The sequence below is a fragment of the Mus musculus genome, chromosome 6 (genome assembly GCF_000001635.26).
Source record: "Mus musculus strain C57BL/6J chromosome 6, GRCm38.p6 C57BL/6J".
Lineage (NCBI taxonomy): Eukaryota > Metazoa > Chordata > Mammalia > Rodentia > Muridae > Mus > Mus musculus.
The window spans coordinates 148789756-148808176 of NC_000072.6; the positions used below are offsets into that span (position 1 = coordinate 148789756).

The window sequence follows — 18421 nt, forward strand, 5'->3', positions numbered from 1 at the left end:
ATCCAGAAAGAAAGAAAAACTGTTATACGGTCAATGCATGCCTGTAAAGTACTCGAAGCAATCCTGCTGGAAAACTTCATATAAAATGCCCAGGAGCTGCCACATCTGCGGGGAGATGGTATGGCAGGTTAAATTGTATGCCAGGGAAAGGATTTCCTCATAGAATTCTAGAAGAGAAAAACCTCTAGTTAGAAATGCGAGGAAACAGCAAGATTACAGAGGACCACACAGAGGACTCAAACACATCCCCCCCCATGTGTCAGATGCTTCCCTGTACCCCTTCCTCAGTGATATCAGCCAGAGAGGCTACCTTCAGCTCTACTGGGATCTACCCCATAATCAACAAAGACAACAATCTGCGCTGAAAAGTATTTAAAATTGCTATTTTAGGATATGTGTAGTGGCACATGCCTTTAATTCCAGCACTCTGTAGGCAAAGGCAGGCAGATCCCTAAGTTCAAAGCCAGCCTGGTCTACATAGCAAGGTCCAGGCTAGCCAAGGTAAACTGAAATTCTAGGGAGAAAATTCAAATTTCAGCTGAGGCAGAGTGGTGCACGCCTTTAATCTCAGCACTTGGGAAGAAGAGGCAGGCAGCTCTCTGAGAGTTTGAGGCCAACCTAGTCTATATAGTGAGTTCCAGGGCAGCCAGAGCTACACAGTGAGATTCCCATCTCAAAAAAAACAAAAAACAAAACAAACAAAAAAAAAAAACAAAAGCAAAAACAACAACAAAAATCAAATGTCTATTTTATAACATAAAATAGCTTCTACCTATAAGATTATATTACAAATTTATAAGAGAACTATATTAGCATGCCTCTATCATATAGACTTAAGACTTATAAACAATTAGTAATATTCTTGGAGAGCTTAATGATGCAGGGAGATATATATATATATATATATATATCACTACCACATTTTTAGTTTTATCAACAGCTATAAAATATATATCATTTTCTCCAAGTTATAGAACTTACAGTTTGAGCAGTATTCTTCAGTTTACCTCAGAATACTTTATACCTAATGTAAGTGAAGAGGCCCAAAGAAATGTTCTGTATTCACACACCCTATTATTACTCTCAGTAAAACACAGCTTTCTACGTCCCAGACTAAAGCAATTTCACCCAGTTCCTCTCTTCCCCTCTCCACATCTTCCTCTCCTTCCCTCCTTTCTCCCCTTTCTTTCCTTCTCCCTCTCTTCTTCCTCCCTAACCCCCCTGTATGGTCTCAAGTAGCTCAGGCTGGCCTCAAACCATGTAGCCAAAGATGGTTAACCTTGAACTTCTACTCTTCTTGCCTCCACATCCCAAGAGCTGTCCTACCCATGTTAGTGTATGTGGTGTTGGGAACAAACCCAGGGATTCCTGCATAGCATGCAAGCATTCTACTAACTGACCTATGACTTATAACCCCAGTTCATCTCATAAAATGTAAATATTGCATTCTCCAGCCTTTAAATTTTCTAAAACCAGAAATTCTTCACTGCACACATTAAGAGTTAACTGCTGAATTAAAATATACCTATTATCAGAAAGCTGAGCTTTAAGTTTAAAGAAAGCAAGTTCTCCTTTCTCAAAACTGTCTACCTCACTAAGTTTAAAAGGATAAAGGCTACACTTTCAGTTCATCAAATTGGAAAAAAAAAATCTCAGTTTACCTTCTCTCCAACCTCTGAACTTACCAATAACGTGCTTCTGTAAAACAAGATCAATGATTCGTAGGCAGATGTTCTCCAACTGCTGTATAATCTAAAGATAAATTTTAGAGTCTGAAATTCATTGTGAACTCACTCTGAAGTTAACAGGTAAATTAGTGTCATCCCAACTAAATAAGCACAATATATTTTTTGAGAGTGGAAGTTGTAATCTTCATGGGAAAAGTAAATATAAAAATACTGGGAAGTTCTGAAATTTGACAAGAGATAGCGATGCAAGTTAAACCAATGGAAAATCAGAATTAGATACCTCCTTACCTCACATTCTATACCAAATAAATTCCTTAGATTTAGAAATCCAAAGATTTCTATGTAAAAAACCATAACATAGAAAAATACCAGAAAAAGTACAAGAATCCTTGTACGACCATAAGGAGGTAAAGAAAGTCACAACCGAAACAAGAACTTAAGACACCGAAGCACCTGACTGTAAAAATTATCAAATATTCCTGCACAAGAACATGAGCAGATCAAGACAAATGACAAATGGACTGAAATACTGTCGCGTGGCATTACAAATGCTAGATTCCCCTTATACACGAAATCTAACAGAAAAACAGGTAAAGCCTATAAAAATCAAACAAGCCTCCAGCTCATGAAGAGAGATTACAGACTGAATACGACAGCTAAGGCTGTGTCAGAAGTGTTGGGTAGGAAAGACAAGTGTTCTGATCTTGGAAGTACACACTCACATGTAATCTCAGCCAACATCCCCTCAAAGAATTGGCTCACAGACACTTCCCACTCCTGTGACAGGGCTTATAAAAGGCCATTCAATGTAATAGTATCATGACACTAACGACCAAATATTCATTTAACAGGGAATGTCAGTATCTACTCACTAGGGATTGGCCATGTAAATGTGATACACATACAAGAGAATTCTATTAAAACCATAGGCTTTGGAAAGGGGCTATAGTACGCAGGCTGAGGTAGAGGAGGGGTAACTGAAGGGGGTGTCTCCATCTATGAGGAAGCCAATACCCACACTGAATGAAGACATTCCAGTGATCCTGCTTTGGGTTCACCCACAACCTAAGTAAGCTCAATAAACTCAATCGTTCTCCAGGGTAATTGTGGTAGAACCAAACTCTGGTTAGTCACTGAGACCTTAGATGGAAAAATCAGATATTGTTCACACTCCACCAGGGAAGAGATTTCAGCAAAATATATTATCATCTTCATGAAAGACAAATACGTGAACTCACTTTTTGCTAGCTTGGCAATAGAAAAATCTCAGAGAGATTACAAAGAAAACTACAACTTCTGAGAAGAGATTTGATGACTGGAGTAACTGAGTAAGGTTCAGAGTTTAACTAAATATCTTCTCAGAACTTTTCAATTATTAAATATTCAACATATGCCCATGCCCAGTGTCACTGTATAGTTCTGGCTGACCTAGAACTCACTACATAGTAGATATACTACAGTATACCAGGTTGGCCTCAAATTCATAGAAATTCGCCTTCCTGACTTGTCTTCTGAATGGCTGTGATTAAAAGCATGCACCACCATGACCAGCTGCTGTATCAGACTTTTTTTTTTCCTAAGACAGGGTCTCACTGTGTAGCTCTGGCTGTAATCACTCTGTAGATCAGGCTTGCCTTGAACTCACAGAGATCTACCTGCCTCTGGCTTCAAAATGCTGGGATTAAAACTATATGCCACTATGCTCGGTTATTGTATCAATTATATTTTAAATGAATAAAAGTTAAAAATCAAAAGAAAGTTGAAAATCACTGGTGTGATATACTTTTGTGTAAATGTACAATTCAATCTTAGAGCATATTCTAATATTCAATTTTAATTTTACTTGTGGTCTTTTTTCAGTGTTTGGTTTGTTTGTTTGTTTGTTTGTTTATTATGTATACACTATTCTGCCTGCATATACACCTACAGACCAGAAGAGGACACCAGATCTCATTATAGAGGGCTATGAGCAACCACGTGATCGCTGGGAATTGAACTCAGGACCTCTGGAAGAACAGCCAGTGCTCTCAACTGCTGAGCCATCTCTCCAGCCCATTTGTAATATTTTTTATTTAACTGAAATAATAATTTTTAGGGTACAGTTTGATAACTTGCTATATGCTAAACTGTTATTTTGAAGTTCAAATAATCCAAAATCTAGACTCTGCCAATATCCTTAAAATAGCAGATAAAAATAAACCTACTTGGGTACCATTTTAGAGTTCCAAGTTTTGTCCTTTCTAAGTAACCACAGGCGTGTTTTTATTTGAAAGAAGTATGGCTTCCAGAGTTTACTTTTACTAAGAGGAAGTTCAAAGTTGAGGAATAAGCAGGAGAGATGTCTGAGCAGATAGCAGTAGATGAGAGCCCAATTCGGTTCACAGGACAGATGTGTTGAGGTTTGGTCTTGCTATGTACTGTAAGTATGGGGAAGGGGTGTTGGGGGAAAGACCTGGAGTCCATACACACACAGAACCAAGTGATGCTATGTGACCTCAAGTTATTCCTGACTGGTAAATAAAGATGCCAACAACCAATAGCTGGGCAGAAGAGACATAGATGTGGTTTAGGATTCCTGGGCTTTGGGAGGTTGGACAGACCATGACAGGGAGAAGAAGGTGAAGGAGGAGGAGGAAGATGCCATGGGTTAGGAGTCAATAGAACATGGCCCTAAGGGCTGGCCAATTGGAGTTAAGAGCAGCCCAGATGAAACACTGTAAGTAATAACTTGGGGTTATTGATAGTAAAGTAGATTCTAATAGCATGGAGGATAGATATCTGTCCAGATCTTGTGCTGTTTAAGGCTTATTGTAAATATAAAGGTTTTGTATGTGTCTTTTATCCAGAAACTGAATGTTCAAAGGTGATGATGTATAAACCCTGCGTCGGGATTAAAAACTTCAACAACACAGATGCTGGGCAGTGCACAACTTCTGTAGTAACTACAGCTCCTGAGTATAATGCACCTTCCAAGAGCATGCATACACACATACACACACACACACACACGAACATGAACATGAACATGAACATGTACCTATAACTAAAATATACATATATGTATGTAACAACTAATGAAAAAAGGCCACGAATTTGAAAAAGGGCAAAAAGGAGTGGGAGGATTTGCAGGGAGAAGGAAGAGAGAAATGGTGTGCTTATATGATAATCTCAAAAAAGAAATACTTTTTAAAATTATTTTTTAATCTATGAAAAGAACAGGTGACCAGCAAATTACTGCTGGTTTTGCTTCTAATTTGCTTCTAATTATGCAGAAGGCTTTACATTTTCATCTGTAGGTATGAAGCCAGATGTGATTTGCTGAGTATGCCTCAACCTTAACTCATGCCTCCTTTGCTAAGTATGGTAACTTTGAAAGTTGAACACTACATGAAGTTTTTAAAAAATTAATATCAAATTCAAAATTGCAAGATGCTTTCATTTTCAAAATTATGCAGTTTTCTCTCTTCACAATACCCAGAAGGTTCAAACTACATGAAGTTTAAAAAAGAATTAATATCAAATTCAAAAATGCTTTCATTTTCAAAATTATGCAATTTTCTCTCTTCACAATACCCATACTTGGGAAAACTGGATTCAATGATTTCTAAGGTATTGTGAAATTAAAAATAAAGGTGAAAGTAGTATTTGCTTAAGTATAGCTACTCTAAGTCACTTTGGTCTAACTCACTGGTTACTGAAGACCAGAGTTTCAACATGAAAACACAAAAATAAAATATTGAATATGAAAATTAAAGATTCACTTAAAGGTCTTAGGTACAGGAAGGCCCGGCAGAGTAACACTGCACTACTTCAGCAAGCCCCCTGGGTGCCTGACAAACACAGGATGAATCTGCAGTCACATGGCTAACAGCAGTGTAACTGGCACCTGCTTCCCAAACCCTCACTTAACTGAGCAAATCTGTCACTTCTAAACATAGCAGTCTGTGCTCACAGACACAATGAACACATGGCTAATTTTCTTTAAGGAAAGGCCATGTTCCAGTTGGGAAGGAGAACTCTGGGTTTTCATCGGGAAAGCTGACATATGACAAGAATGGCCCAATGCAAATCTAGCCTGACCATTTGTGACCAGGTACAATAGCCTTCAGCCTCCTGACCCTCACTTCTGCCTTTGCAAAGAGACTCTCCTACCTATTAACATCCTTGAACCAGCTAAGTACTGAATACAGCATCTAAACTCTTGTCCCTGGGCCTCAGCAGTGACTACTGGCCAGAGTTTACTCCTGGCCTTACCTCTTAGTAAGAGGAAGGCCAGGAGGATCACCTCATCAAAGCCAGCCTTGGTTACAGAGCAAGTCTGGGGCCAACCTGAGTGGCTGAAGACCTTGTCTCAAAAAATTAATTCTATTTTACCTTAGTGTTCCTCTGAGAGTTGGATGTCTTCAAGTTTTTGCTTACTCCTCTCCAGTCTTACTGCACCTCTTACAACTATGTTCCTTTACTAATACTGGCCACTGTAACTGAAAGCTCCATCCTTCTCCACTAAGATTAGACTGTGGGTCCTAGAAGTCAAGACCCTTGTTCTATTCAAACAGCAATTCACAGAAACCTAGCCTGGCACACAGTAGATATGATGATCTGAACTCAGATTAGTGCAAAGGCTAATACTGTTGACTTTCAATAAATGTGCAATTTCCTAGCTCAACTATCTTAATACATTACTTTAAAATTTGAAAGCAACTTATTTGCTTGTGTGTTTAGAAAAAGGCTTTCACTACCTAGCCCAGGCTGGTCATAGACTTGTAGTCTTCCTGCATAAACGCTGAAGCTAGGACAATTTTTAAAACTTACCAATATAATGAAAAATAAATCTTTAATACCAAGACTGGGATGGTGAGACGGGTCAGCAGGTAGGATCACTGCTCATAGTGCTGGAGAAATAGTTCAGTGGTTAAGAGTGCTTGCAGCTTTTTCAGAGGACCTGGGTTCATATCCCAGCACCCATGTTAGGCAGCCCACAACTGCCTATAACTCTAGTTCCAGGAGATCTGATGTCCTCTTCTGAGGAAGCCCATACGTATATGCACACACGTTTGATATACACACACAAATACGTAAATGTGGCATGTACACACACATACAAATAATAAATTAAAAAGATAAGAACTCATAACCATTGCTCACATAAATTTCAGTTAATATAACCATTCTAATAAAACACAAGGTGCCCACCCACCTCTGGATGATCTTCCACAACTGTTAAGATAGTGTCGATGGTGTGTAAAATCCCCATGGCCATGACAGTTTTGTCTTCAATTTCTTCATACTCATCACTCTGAAGAACTTTACCAAATATCTCAGCCTGTGAACATTACATACATACATACATGTAATAATATTATATACATTATATATACATTATATTTGCTACCATGCCAAAGGAGCAGGCACTGCACACCCAAATGCTACCATTTCTCAGACACTAAGTTCTGCACTTTGTTGATCGAATCACCTTTTTTCTTGCAATGAAGGATGCTGGCATGCTTTAAGTATAACTACCCTTTTGTATCCATTGTAGTCACACACATGAAACACTTATTAAGTAACTTAACCAATAGCTAATATTTATTTAACTGTTAGTTATCTTTAGGCAAATAAAACTGAAATCTAGAAACACTGAAAACAAGTGTTTCTAAAAAGAAAAATGTGACAGAATATTTAAAAAATGAAAGCAAAGATCACTCAGAAAATTATAAAAAACAAAAACAAAAACCTAGACACAGACAAAAATAGAAGAAAGGGTATACGGACAGGATTCAGTTCCAGTCTGATATCTACATCAGGAAGTACAAAAGAAGGTGGGAAACATTTAAAAAAAAAAAGAAAAGAAAAGAAAATACCGAAGAGGCAACAACATCAATAAACTATTCTCCTGGGCTGGCAAGATGGCTCTGTGGTAAAAGCACTTGCCACATAAGTTTGGCAACAGGAGTTCAATCCCCAGAACACACATAAGTTTGGAAGAAGAAAACTAACCCCACAGAGTTGTTCGTGTTCTCTCTCTCTCCCCTCTCTCTCTCTCTCTCTCTCTCTCTCTCATACACACACACACACACACACACACACACACACACACGCACGCACGCACGCACACACACACACACACACACACACACACACACGCACGCACACGCCCTATGTATAGAAGGAAAATGAGATTCCAATTCCAAGTGCTCATGTTAAGAGTGTCATTATGGCCAGGCGTGGTGGCGCACGCCTTTAGTCCTAGCACTAGGGAGGCAGAGGCAGGTGGATTTCTGAGTTCGAGGCCAGCCTGGTCTACAAAGTGAGTTCCAGGACAGCCAGGGCTATACAGAGAAACCCTGCCTCGAAAAAAAAAAAAAAAAAAAAAGAGTGTCATTATGGCATTTCAGGATATTACAGATCAAAGGAACTATCCTGAATGGGGTTAATTTAAGGCTAATCAGTCCAGCCTTAGGAATATCTGAATGATCAAATACTGTCATATTAATATTTTGTTTACAAATAAAACTCAACTCCAAATTCTGGAGTTTAATCTATTGGGAGGGGAGGTTGTTGGTTGTTTAAACTCCTGGGAGCTTTTTTTTTTTTTAATGTGTATATGTTTTGCCTCCAAATATGTCTGTGCACCCCACACATGGCTGATGCTCATGGGGGTCAGAAGGTACCAGAGCCCCTGGAACTGGAATTACAGACAGCTGTGAGCTGCCAAGTAGGTTCTAGGAATTGAACCCTAATCCTCTGGAAGAGTAGCAAGAGCTCTTAACCACTGTACTATTATCTCCCGCCCTCATTAAGGGCTCTTTACCAAACTAATGTACACTTAGCTCATTCTTACTGCTGCTATGTGGCTATTTCTTCCTGAAGGGAGTGAAAGGAAGAGGAACACTTATAAGACTTCAGAAGTAAACAAAAATTACAAGGCTCTTAGAAGGGAATTCAGCAAGTTCATAAGATTCACAAGGCTCCTCTCCAAATTATAAAGACAACAAGTGCAGGGGGAGAGTGAATTGCTTCAATATTATGCAGGGAGCTCCAGAGATGAAGCTTTCATGGTCGGTCACCCATGTTGGAATGAGCTTTTCAGTAATGTGGCACCCTTGAGTCAGCCATTCTGTACATAGCAGGTTTCTGTAAGTAATCACATCTCTCCAGCAGAAGCCAGCCATCACTTACCAAGTGCTGGGTTGTGTCGACAGCGATGGAGGCCACGTCCTGACTGTACTCACATATGAGCTTCTGGATGACATTGGTAACATCGTCATTCTCCGTCTCTCTGACGATATGCAGCAGCTCCTGCATGATGAATCTCACGTACGGTTTCATGTGCTCCTTGGCTAATGCAGTCAGATAGATGAAATCAGCAAGAGCTCATCACTCAGACATGGTAACTCCAAGATAAGGCTCTAGATGTTGCTGTGCTGTGGTGAGCAAGCTACAAAGCCATATTAAATAACCTTCTGGAGTCATACAGCATCAGGCTGTGATGTTCTGCCTAAGGAATAATTATCCCAACTCAAAGGCCAACAGTTCTACACCCTATGAGAAACTCTAATTGCACAAATGCTGTGTCATGAGCCTGACTGTGGATCCAGATGACAAGTGTAAAAACCCTTGCCCACAGAGACTATGGTCCACACTGAAGAGAACCATCACTGTCCTGCCCAATCTTTACCTACCCTCCTCAGAAGATCTTTACACCTCATCCAATCTTCCTGCTAAAACAGGACATAGCACATGCTCTCATAAAGCTAAACTTACTTGCAAAGGTTATTTGGATCTTGAATAGAACATCTTTGTGAACAACCCAACAAACTGTGTCACTGCACACTGGAAATATTACCTGCTACTTTCTGGACTAGTAGCACCATGGAACCCTAGAGTTGAATCTTGGTGCTATCCAATCTAACTTCTTAAACTGAGACAGGAGGAAATGAAGGCCTGACAGGTTTAGAACCTTGCCAGCCTTTAAGCTGCAGAGAGAAGCTGGATGCCCTGCCCACTTTCACATGGTCAGTCAGAGAGCAACAAAGCTGGTCCAGGTACCTTACTGCCCAGCTTACTCTACTACCCAGCAATTAGTGTTTCTGACTAAATTTTTCTGGAAACCACAATCCACAGAACTAAAATGGGCAGAATAAATACCTATAAAATTCAGAAGTGGAGCAAGGAATCTAAACTCAGGATCCTCAGGCTTAGAAATCTGCTTCTTTAAAGAAGGAAGTGAGTGAGATTATTTAAGGCTATTTATTTAAAAAGAAAAGATACATGTGGCATCACCTTGTGCCTGGTTGGAGATCAGCGACTGCAGTGCAAGGGCAGCTTCCACCTTGACAGGCATCTCCTCGTCTTCAATCAGGCTCTTCTTGGCTAATTCTACTGCATTTCTGAGGTTGAGCTCATTGTGAAACTTCAAAGAACTAAATGCATGCAGCACCCAGCAGGACTGCAAGGAAAGAAGGGGTACTAACTGGGGTGGCAGTGCTCTGAGGCTGCGTCGGAACAGCCACTGGATGGCATCATTGTGTCAGGGGCAGCCACTGGATGGCATCACTGTGTCAGGGGCAGCCACCAAGATGACCGCTCTGTGAGTGTCAAGGGGCAGTCACTGGCATGACAGCACTCTGTGACAGTGTTCCACATGAAAAGCCTTTCACCAAATCATCACATTCACTTAAAAACTACCCTACAGGTAGAGATCTTAAGATTCATTACAGATATAAGGAAAACTTACTCTAGCTCGAAGATATCCCAGGTTAGACATTAATAATGGAAATACATGATTCTGCAGGAACAGCTCAATTTGGTCCTTGAATAAACTCTTCTGTTAGGAACAGAAATTCAATTTTAGTGTGCCAATGACTATATCATAATTTCTGAAAAGTATGCTTATGATGACTTGTAAAATTGTTTGATATATACTCTGCATCTTTAAAACAAGTCAGAAATCGCATCTTAGATCAATCTTATATTAACTGATGTTTGTAGAAAGAACAAATTATACTAAAATCATTTCAGATCTTTCTTACAGAGCTACAGTTTCACGATGACAAACTTGCAAAAGTAAATTTTCTTTTTGTTAAGAAAGCAGGTGACAGAGTTGGTGAGATGGCTCAGCAAATGAAGATGCCTGCCATCAAACCTGATCACCCGATTTGATCCCTAGTACCCACATGGAGACAGGAGAGAACTGACTCCCAACTCCCACATGCTCTGACCTCCATACCTGTGTTGTAGGACACACACACAAAAAGGGACATACACACACACTTAAAAGTAAGTAAATAAAACATAAAAAAAAAGTTTAAATACCAAAGATTAAGAAATATATTTTTAAAAATAGACAACAAAAGAAAGGATATTTATAGGAAGGTGACTAGAATTAGTCACCAATAATTTTCATTCTTTTATTGGCTTGAGCTTCACAGCTTTATTAACTTAAATTTTGATAATCGAAGCTGGAAAAAATGGCTCAGTTGAAACAAACTGAGAAAATGGCTATCTGCTACACAATGTGAAGACCTGAACTGAGATTTCCAAATGGGCCAGGAGCAATTGTACATCAAACCTAAGCATGTGGGTAGTAGAGCATCAGATAGGTCCCCAAACCTCAATGGCCAGTCAGTCTTGTAACTGGTAAGTTCCAAGCCAATGAGATACCTGTCTAAAAATAATTAAATACCAGCTAAAGAGATAACTCAGCAGTTAAGAGCTCCCGCTGCTCTTCCAGAGGACGTAGGTTCAAGTCCCAGTACCCACATTGCATCTCATAACCTTCTGTAACTTCAGCTTCAGGGAATCTGACACCTTTTTCTGGCTTCCTGAGGCACCAGGCATGCATATGGTATTCAGACACACATGCAGACAAATACCCATACATATAAAGTAAGCGAAATAAAAAAATAAATAAAATGGGGAGCCATAAAGGAAAACACCTGACTCCAAACACATGTATATATACATGAACATACACACACTATCACACATACACTACACAAATACCCTCCACCACATGAAAAAAAGAAACTGATAGTCTTAACCTTCAACAAAATCTCAGCCAGGGAACCAATCACATGCAGGGCTCCATCTTTCTTCCTAGGGTCAAAGTTCGGGTCTGTTAGTATCTGATAACAGAACGCCATCATTTTTGGCAACACCTAAAGAAAGCGAAGAATCCATTTCAATCTGTGTGAATCTCCATCTTGTCACTACCGAGCTAAGTATGAGCATTTTCAAATTTAATTGTCAAAATTAAAACTAGTTTATTGCATTTTTCTCATCAACTATAAGCTCAAGAAGAAGGTATCAAGGATGCTTCAACCTTTTACTTGAACAACCACAAAAACTATTTAAAGTGACAGGTTATAAGTAATAATGATATATATTTTCAAGTATTAGGACATATTAGGATATCAAATCAATATGAACTACTTTTCAGTTTTAAACTACAAAGAACAACTGTATACCTCTTTTCTTTTCTTTGCAGCTGTATACAAGAGGGTCTGGGCCGCTGTGGTAGGAGAAGCATAATCTTCGAAAATATCTAAAATGTCAGAATAAATCTTGGTAAAAACACAACTCTTTATTATACAGATTTTAAACCTGGCCAGTGGTTTACAGACTAAAGTCCCAAGACTTTCGTACATAATTTATGAGTTAGCATGTTTAGTTACCTTGTGCTACTTTTCAAGAGAAAGACAAAAGAAAACCAGTATATCCCAGGATTCTATTTCCCTGAACACAGGAAAAGTGCTTCACTTCTATATTAAAATACAACAAAAACTTACTCAGAGTACCCTATGTGCCAGGCTCTAGGCTCTAGGGACGCAAAGATCAAATATGGAAGCTTACAAGGCAGAGACAGAGACGACCCAAATGTACTACAGCAGGCAGGCTGAGAGCACAGATGTGAAAGGGTTAGGAAACAGTGATTAACACAGAGAAAACCCTCCTGGCCCATTCTCTGTTAAGTGACAAGAATGAAGTGACCAGTAAGTGAGGGGAGAAAGTCATCCATGGGACTCTAAAGACAAAAACTTCAAGCAGAAGAAACAGCAAGGATGAGTTCTAAGGAGTACCAGGCACTTAACAGCACTCAATGGATGATGTATCAAATGCTGAAGCGCTTACATACTACTTAACACCATAAACACTTCCAGTTTCACAACATGCCCTCATGCATGTTTGTATACCCCATTCATGTAAAGGGGTATAGGCCACAAGAAGGTTTCAAATCCCTGGAACTGGAGTTACAGACAGTTGTAAGCTGCCATGTGGGTGCTGGGAATCTAAATCCTCTGGAGAAGCAGTGAGTGCCCCAGGCGGTGAAATTTGTAAATACCCATGACAGCAGAAAGGCTGAGAACAAGCATGAGAGGGTTTTATTTTTACTATTGTATCATAGTGTAAAGATGCCAAAGCTATTAGTTGTTATCTTTAAAAAGAGATACCATTTTACCAAAATAAATAATAAATTAAATAATGTTAGGCCTATCTAAGTTAAGTAAATACACTATACATTACAAAAATCAAACAGGTGCTAGGTTAAGAAGTTGGGCACAGTGGTACACACATATAATCCCAGTGGTGAGGAGACTGTAGCTAGATTTCTGCAAGTTCAAGGCAAGTCTGAGAAAGACAAAAGAGTCTTACTCACAACGTCAAAAGAAAAAAGGACTAAAGATGGAGCTGGAGGGTGTCTGAACGGTTAGGATGAGGGTGGAGAGATGGCTCAGTGGCTAAGAGCATGTTCTGCTCTTCTAGAAGACCCAAGTTCAGTTCCCCAGCACCCACATCAGGCAGCTCACCATCACCTAACTCTAACTGCAGTTCTAAGGAATCGAACACTCTTCTGGATTCCCCTTGGGTACCCACACATACATGGTGCGCGTGTGCGCGCGCACACACACACACACACACACACACACACAGACACACATCTTTTAAAAATAAAATAAAAAATGTTAACTTTTTAACTAAAGAATGCCTTAGGGTTGGAGGTTACCTCAGTGTAGACGACTTACCTAGCATGCATGCTGCATAAAGGCTTAAATTCAATCCCCAGCATACCTTGCCAGGTAGGATAGCAAATACCTATAAATGCAGCACTCAGAAAGCTGAGTCAGGAAGGCTGCCAGGAGTTTGAGACCATCCTACTACATACTGAGTGAAATCCCATTCAAAAAAAAAAAGGAAGAATGAGGAAGAATGTCTTCATTCTTCTGTCGAAGCCAACAAGGAAAGGTGCAGACACAGGAAGAAAGGAAAGCAAGTCCTGCACAGAACTTTTCAAGGCACGATGGAGAAAGAACAATGGAGAAAGGTCAATGTTCCTCCTTCCCTCGTTCCTCCTGGAATCAGAGCATGCTAAGCTCTGTAACTCTGGAGCCCACGATCTAGGCCCAGTCAGGACTCTATGCTGAACTTTGGAACCTAAGACATCTAACTCAAGAAGGGAAACAATTTTCTTACAGTACCTTCAATACATCTATCTCAGTTCAAATCTGGCAATCTTCATTTCAACATTACTGAAGGCAGACTAGTGCCAATTAAGACCAGGAGAAATTAGAAATGAGAACAGAAAAAAAGAACAGAAAACAAAGCAAATGAATATGGTAACATTGTCACTCTCTCGCATATCTCCGATACACAATAACATCTGCAACCGGGTTTTACCCAGACAAAGGGGGAGTTGTCACCAGCAACCTACTCAGCACAACAGCTTCTAGAAAGATCCAAGCCCAATAGATTCCCAAAGGAACTGGGTCACATACAGTGAGGCCAATGAGGGAAATCCTATTCCCTGATGGAATATGAAGTTCAAAGGAGTGGGAGGGTGGGGATGCACCAAGCTGAGTTGCTTCCCAAATGTGCAGGAACCAAAATTCTCCCAGAATATGCGTGCAATGTGGTAACACAGAGGAGAAGGTGGTCTCACCATTTCAGACTCACAGCCTGTGTAGCCAACCACTCTGCAAAGACCTTAGCTCTGATGAAAGAGATGAATAAAGCTACTTTCATCTCCCTCACCCAGAGGCACCAAGCTCCTTGGCGCAAAATGACATCAACTTTTCAGAATTTCATAGCTCATCAAGAAGAGCAGAACTGCTTCGAAATATAAGTTTAGTTGTATTTACATATGCAGGACATGCTGAGGGAAAACTTGTCTCAATTACCAAATTTCATCCTTATGTATTCATACGGATCTTCTTGCCACAGCTCTTCATCCTCGTCTTTATAACACATCACAGAAAAAATCACATCTTCAGAGATATTCTACGACAAGAAACAAACAAGACAATTGGGTACTGGCTAGTCCAACAAGACTCATAACATTAGTTTTCCAGCTACAGAAATCCTTCTCAGCCTGCATTCACAGACATAGGGCCCAACAGCTGAAGACTCAGAAAGACTGAACACTTGGAAACTGGAGGCTAGAAGCAGAAAAGACCAGTTAAACGATGCTCCTTGAAATAAGGACAAGAACAGCAGAACTTTACTAACAAACCAACAGCAAACACTCCATGATTTCTAGTGGAAGGAAAATGCCACCAGGGTCACATTTACTGTGACATTTCTCATTGTGAAAATGTTTCATGTGTCCACATTAGTCTTAAGTATCAACACATCAACAGCATTGTGTGTTTTCTGCTTCCATTTCCAAAACACTAGTACTCTACTCCACAGCTGTGTTTCAGGGAAGGTTCCTAAGCAGCCCAGGAACAGAAGTCCAAGATCACTGGGCAGTAGTGGCGCACGCCTTTAATCCCGGCACTTGGGAGGCAGAGGCAGGCGAATTTCTGAGTTGAGACCAGCCTGGTCTACAAAGTGAGTTCCAAGGCCATCCGCCACTTCATAGGAAGTTTAATATCACTCTGGGCTACTGTCTCAAAAGACAAAAAGAACTCTAAGCATGGCATGGTGGTACATGAATTAATCCCAGCACTCAGGAGGCAGAGGCAGGTGTATCTCTGTGAGTTCAAAGCCAGCCTAGTTTATATAGTGAATTCCAGGACAGCCAGGGCTACACAGAGAGACCTTGTCTCAAAAGAAAAAAAAATTTACACCAAGAACTCAGAGTTTATTGGAAGTAGAGATTCACTTTTTGATGTCTTCAAATTACCCAATTATTTATTTGCAAATAAAATGAATATACTATTGATCCATCATTTACCATTTTGGTTTCTTCAATTATTACAAATAATGATGTTAAATTCTATTTTTTCTAGAAAATAATTGTTAATAAAAACAGGGTTAGACATTAATAAAAGTTTTTAAAATTTAATAAAAATTAAAAATAAAATAAAAATAATAAAGCTGTTTTTAACAAAACAAGACTTCAACCTCTGCTAAAGAATTGAATCCAAGAAAGGAAGGAAGTTAAGAAGGAAGATAGGCTGGCCTTTTGAAACATAGCCACAAGAGAAAAATCATTTATCAGACATCATCTTCTGCAAAATACCACTCCCTTTGTAAAGCCCTACTGGCAGATTTCAAAATGTTTTCAGACAAGGGTCAAGGAAGCATTATGATGTGCCTAACAGAACAGAAACTAAGGCTAAATAAATGACTGAAGGAACCTATGCCAAGCCTCCCAACTCACAAACCTCAAATGCTCCAACTTTGCAAGCCCTTTATAATGTAAGGCTGTACTTGTAAGAAATTATTGCTACTGGAAACAAAGATGAAATATAAAACATAAGACTAAACAATACCGCTGGTGAGGTGGCTCAGTGGGTAAGAGCACTAACCGTTCTTCTGAAGGTCCCGGGTTCAAATCCCGGCAAGTACATAGTGGCTCACAAGTACACTGACAGCTACAGTGTACTTATGTATAATAATAAATAAATCTTTAAAAAAAAAAAGACTAAACAATACCTACCTGATCTAGAAAAACTAACAACCAACAAAGGTTTAGAGAGCCACCACCAACACTAACCTGTATATGTGGCTTCATCTGCTTCCAAGTCACAGCATGGACAACCCCTTGGTTTAGATAGTTGAAAGCTTGCTGAAGAACACGGGGGGCTATATACTCTTTCTGTCTGTATTGGTCTAAAATTTTTAGTAGTACCTACAGGAAAACGGGTGGGGGTTGAGAGGGAGGAACACAGAACAATTACTAGGTTAGAAAGGAAACAGTGTTTACTCTATGACATAAAATACTATAGAGACACCAGGCTATGCAAGCGGATTTAGGGAAGATAATGTGAGAATCCTCATGCAGGCATTTTACTTTTTAGATAGGTCTGTGTATTACAGTGAGCTCAGAGATAGCTCACTGAATTTTAAGCATTTTTTTTCTTCTAACATATATGCCACGCAGAACAAGTCTATTTTCTAGTCCATGGCACGTGTGCTGGTTTGAATGAAAATAGCCCCCTATATGATCACAGGGAGCAGCACTATTAGGAGGTGTGGCCTTGTTAGTGCAAGTGTGGCTTTGTTAAAGGAAGTATGTCATGGGAGGGGAGGGAGGCGCTTTGAGATTTTAGCTGCTCAAGCCAAGCCCAGTGTCACTCTCTCTTCCTGCTGCCTGCTGATCCAGATGTAGAGTTCTTAGCCACCTCTCCAGTACTATGTCTGCCCGCATGCTGCCATGCTTCCCACCATAAAGATAATGTACTAAACCTTTGAATTGTTTGTTGGGTTTTTGTTTGTTTTGTTGGGGGGGGGGTTGTTTTGTTCTTTGGTTCTTCAAGACTGGGATTCTCTGTAAAGCCCTCACTGTTCTGGAACTGACTCTGTGGACCAAGCTGGCCTCCTGAGTGCTGGGATTAAAAACATGTGTCACCATTGCCCAGCCACACCTCTGAATTGCAAGACAGCCCTATTATAAATGTTTTCCTTTATAGGGGGTTGCCATAGCCATAGTATCTCTTCACAGCAATAAGACTCTTCAATTTTCAATACAATTACAGATTTTACTGAGTAAACATTTCAATACAAATTACACATCAGCCCATGTTCATATAGCACCAAAGCTTAGACCTTAATCAGAATATAAACATTATTCTAAAAAATAGCACTGGTTTATCCAATTATTCTTTCAAGTAATTGATTTAGATCCCTAACTAATCTATCTACACACAAAATAAATTCCAGATAGGTAAATACTTTAACAAGTTAAAAAAAAAAAATCTAGGGCTGGAGAGATGGCTCATCAGTTGAGAGCACTGACTGCTCTTCCAGAGGTCCTGAGTTCAAATCCCAGCAACCACACGGTGGCTCACAACCATCTGTAATGAGATCTGATGCCCTCTTCTGGTGTGTCTGAAGACAGCTACAGTGTACTTACATATAATAAATAAATCTTTAAAAAAAAAATCTAAAGCATTAAGTTCCTAGGAGAAAAATGTGGGATATTTATATTTTATAATCTCAGGCCACCAACAATCTCTGTAACATAACACAAAGTTGACTTTTCTTATGGGCTGGTTACAATCCTCTTTATAGGAAAGATCCCTGAAGCAGCTGTGACTGGCTCCAAGGCCTTCAGACACAGCACAGGGCTCCTGCCTCCCATTTCCTAGTCCTTATCACTTCATGTGTCAGCTTACAAGTGAGTTGCTAAACCTTTCAAAATATGGACAAAATTTATAAATCAGAATATCAATTTTATACAAGATGCCTAAAATCTAGGTTAGTAAAATGTGTCTGAAGTCCTACTATGACTAGAAACTGCTACAATGGCAGCCAAAAGGGTGATACTGAACAAGACAGTCCTGACA

The 18421-nt window shown here is 39.7% G+C and overlaps 1 protein-coding gene across 6 annotated transcripts in view; it reads right to left on the minus strand.

Moving 5' to 3' along the window:
• Positions 1–18421, minus strand: part of Ipo8 (importin 8) — a 62249-nt gene that overhangs the window by 19073 nt on the left and 24755 nt on the right. For 4 of the 6 annotated variants that reach the window (XM_006507065.2, XM_030255467.1, XM_006507066.2 and 1 more), the window contains exons 9-18: positions 16630–16764; positions 14867–14966; positions 12158–12234; positions 11732–11848; positions 10426–10515; positions 9972–10137; positions 8868–9028; positions 6886–7011; positions 1686–1752; positions 42–167 (exon numbers count right to left, since the gene is read on the minus strand). In XM_006507065.2, coding sequence (XP_006507128.1) covers positions 42–167; positions 1686–1752; positions 6886–7011; positions 8868–9028; positions 9972–10137; positions 10426–10515; positions 11732–11848; positions 12158–12234; positions 14867–14966; positions 16630–16764 — 1165 coding nt within the window. The remainder of the gene's footprint in view (positions 1–41; positions 168–1685; positions 1753–6885; positions 7012–8867; positions 9029–9971; positions 10138–10425; positions 10516–11731; positions 11849–12157; positions 12235–14866; positions 14967–16629; positions 16765–18421) is intronic. The other 2 variants (XR_001785142.2, XM_017321649.2) reach the window with 2 other exon arrangements.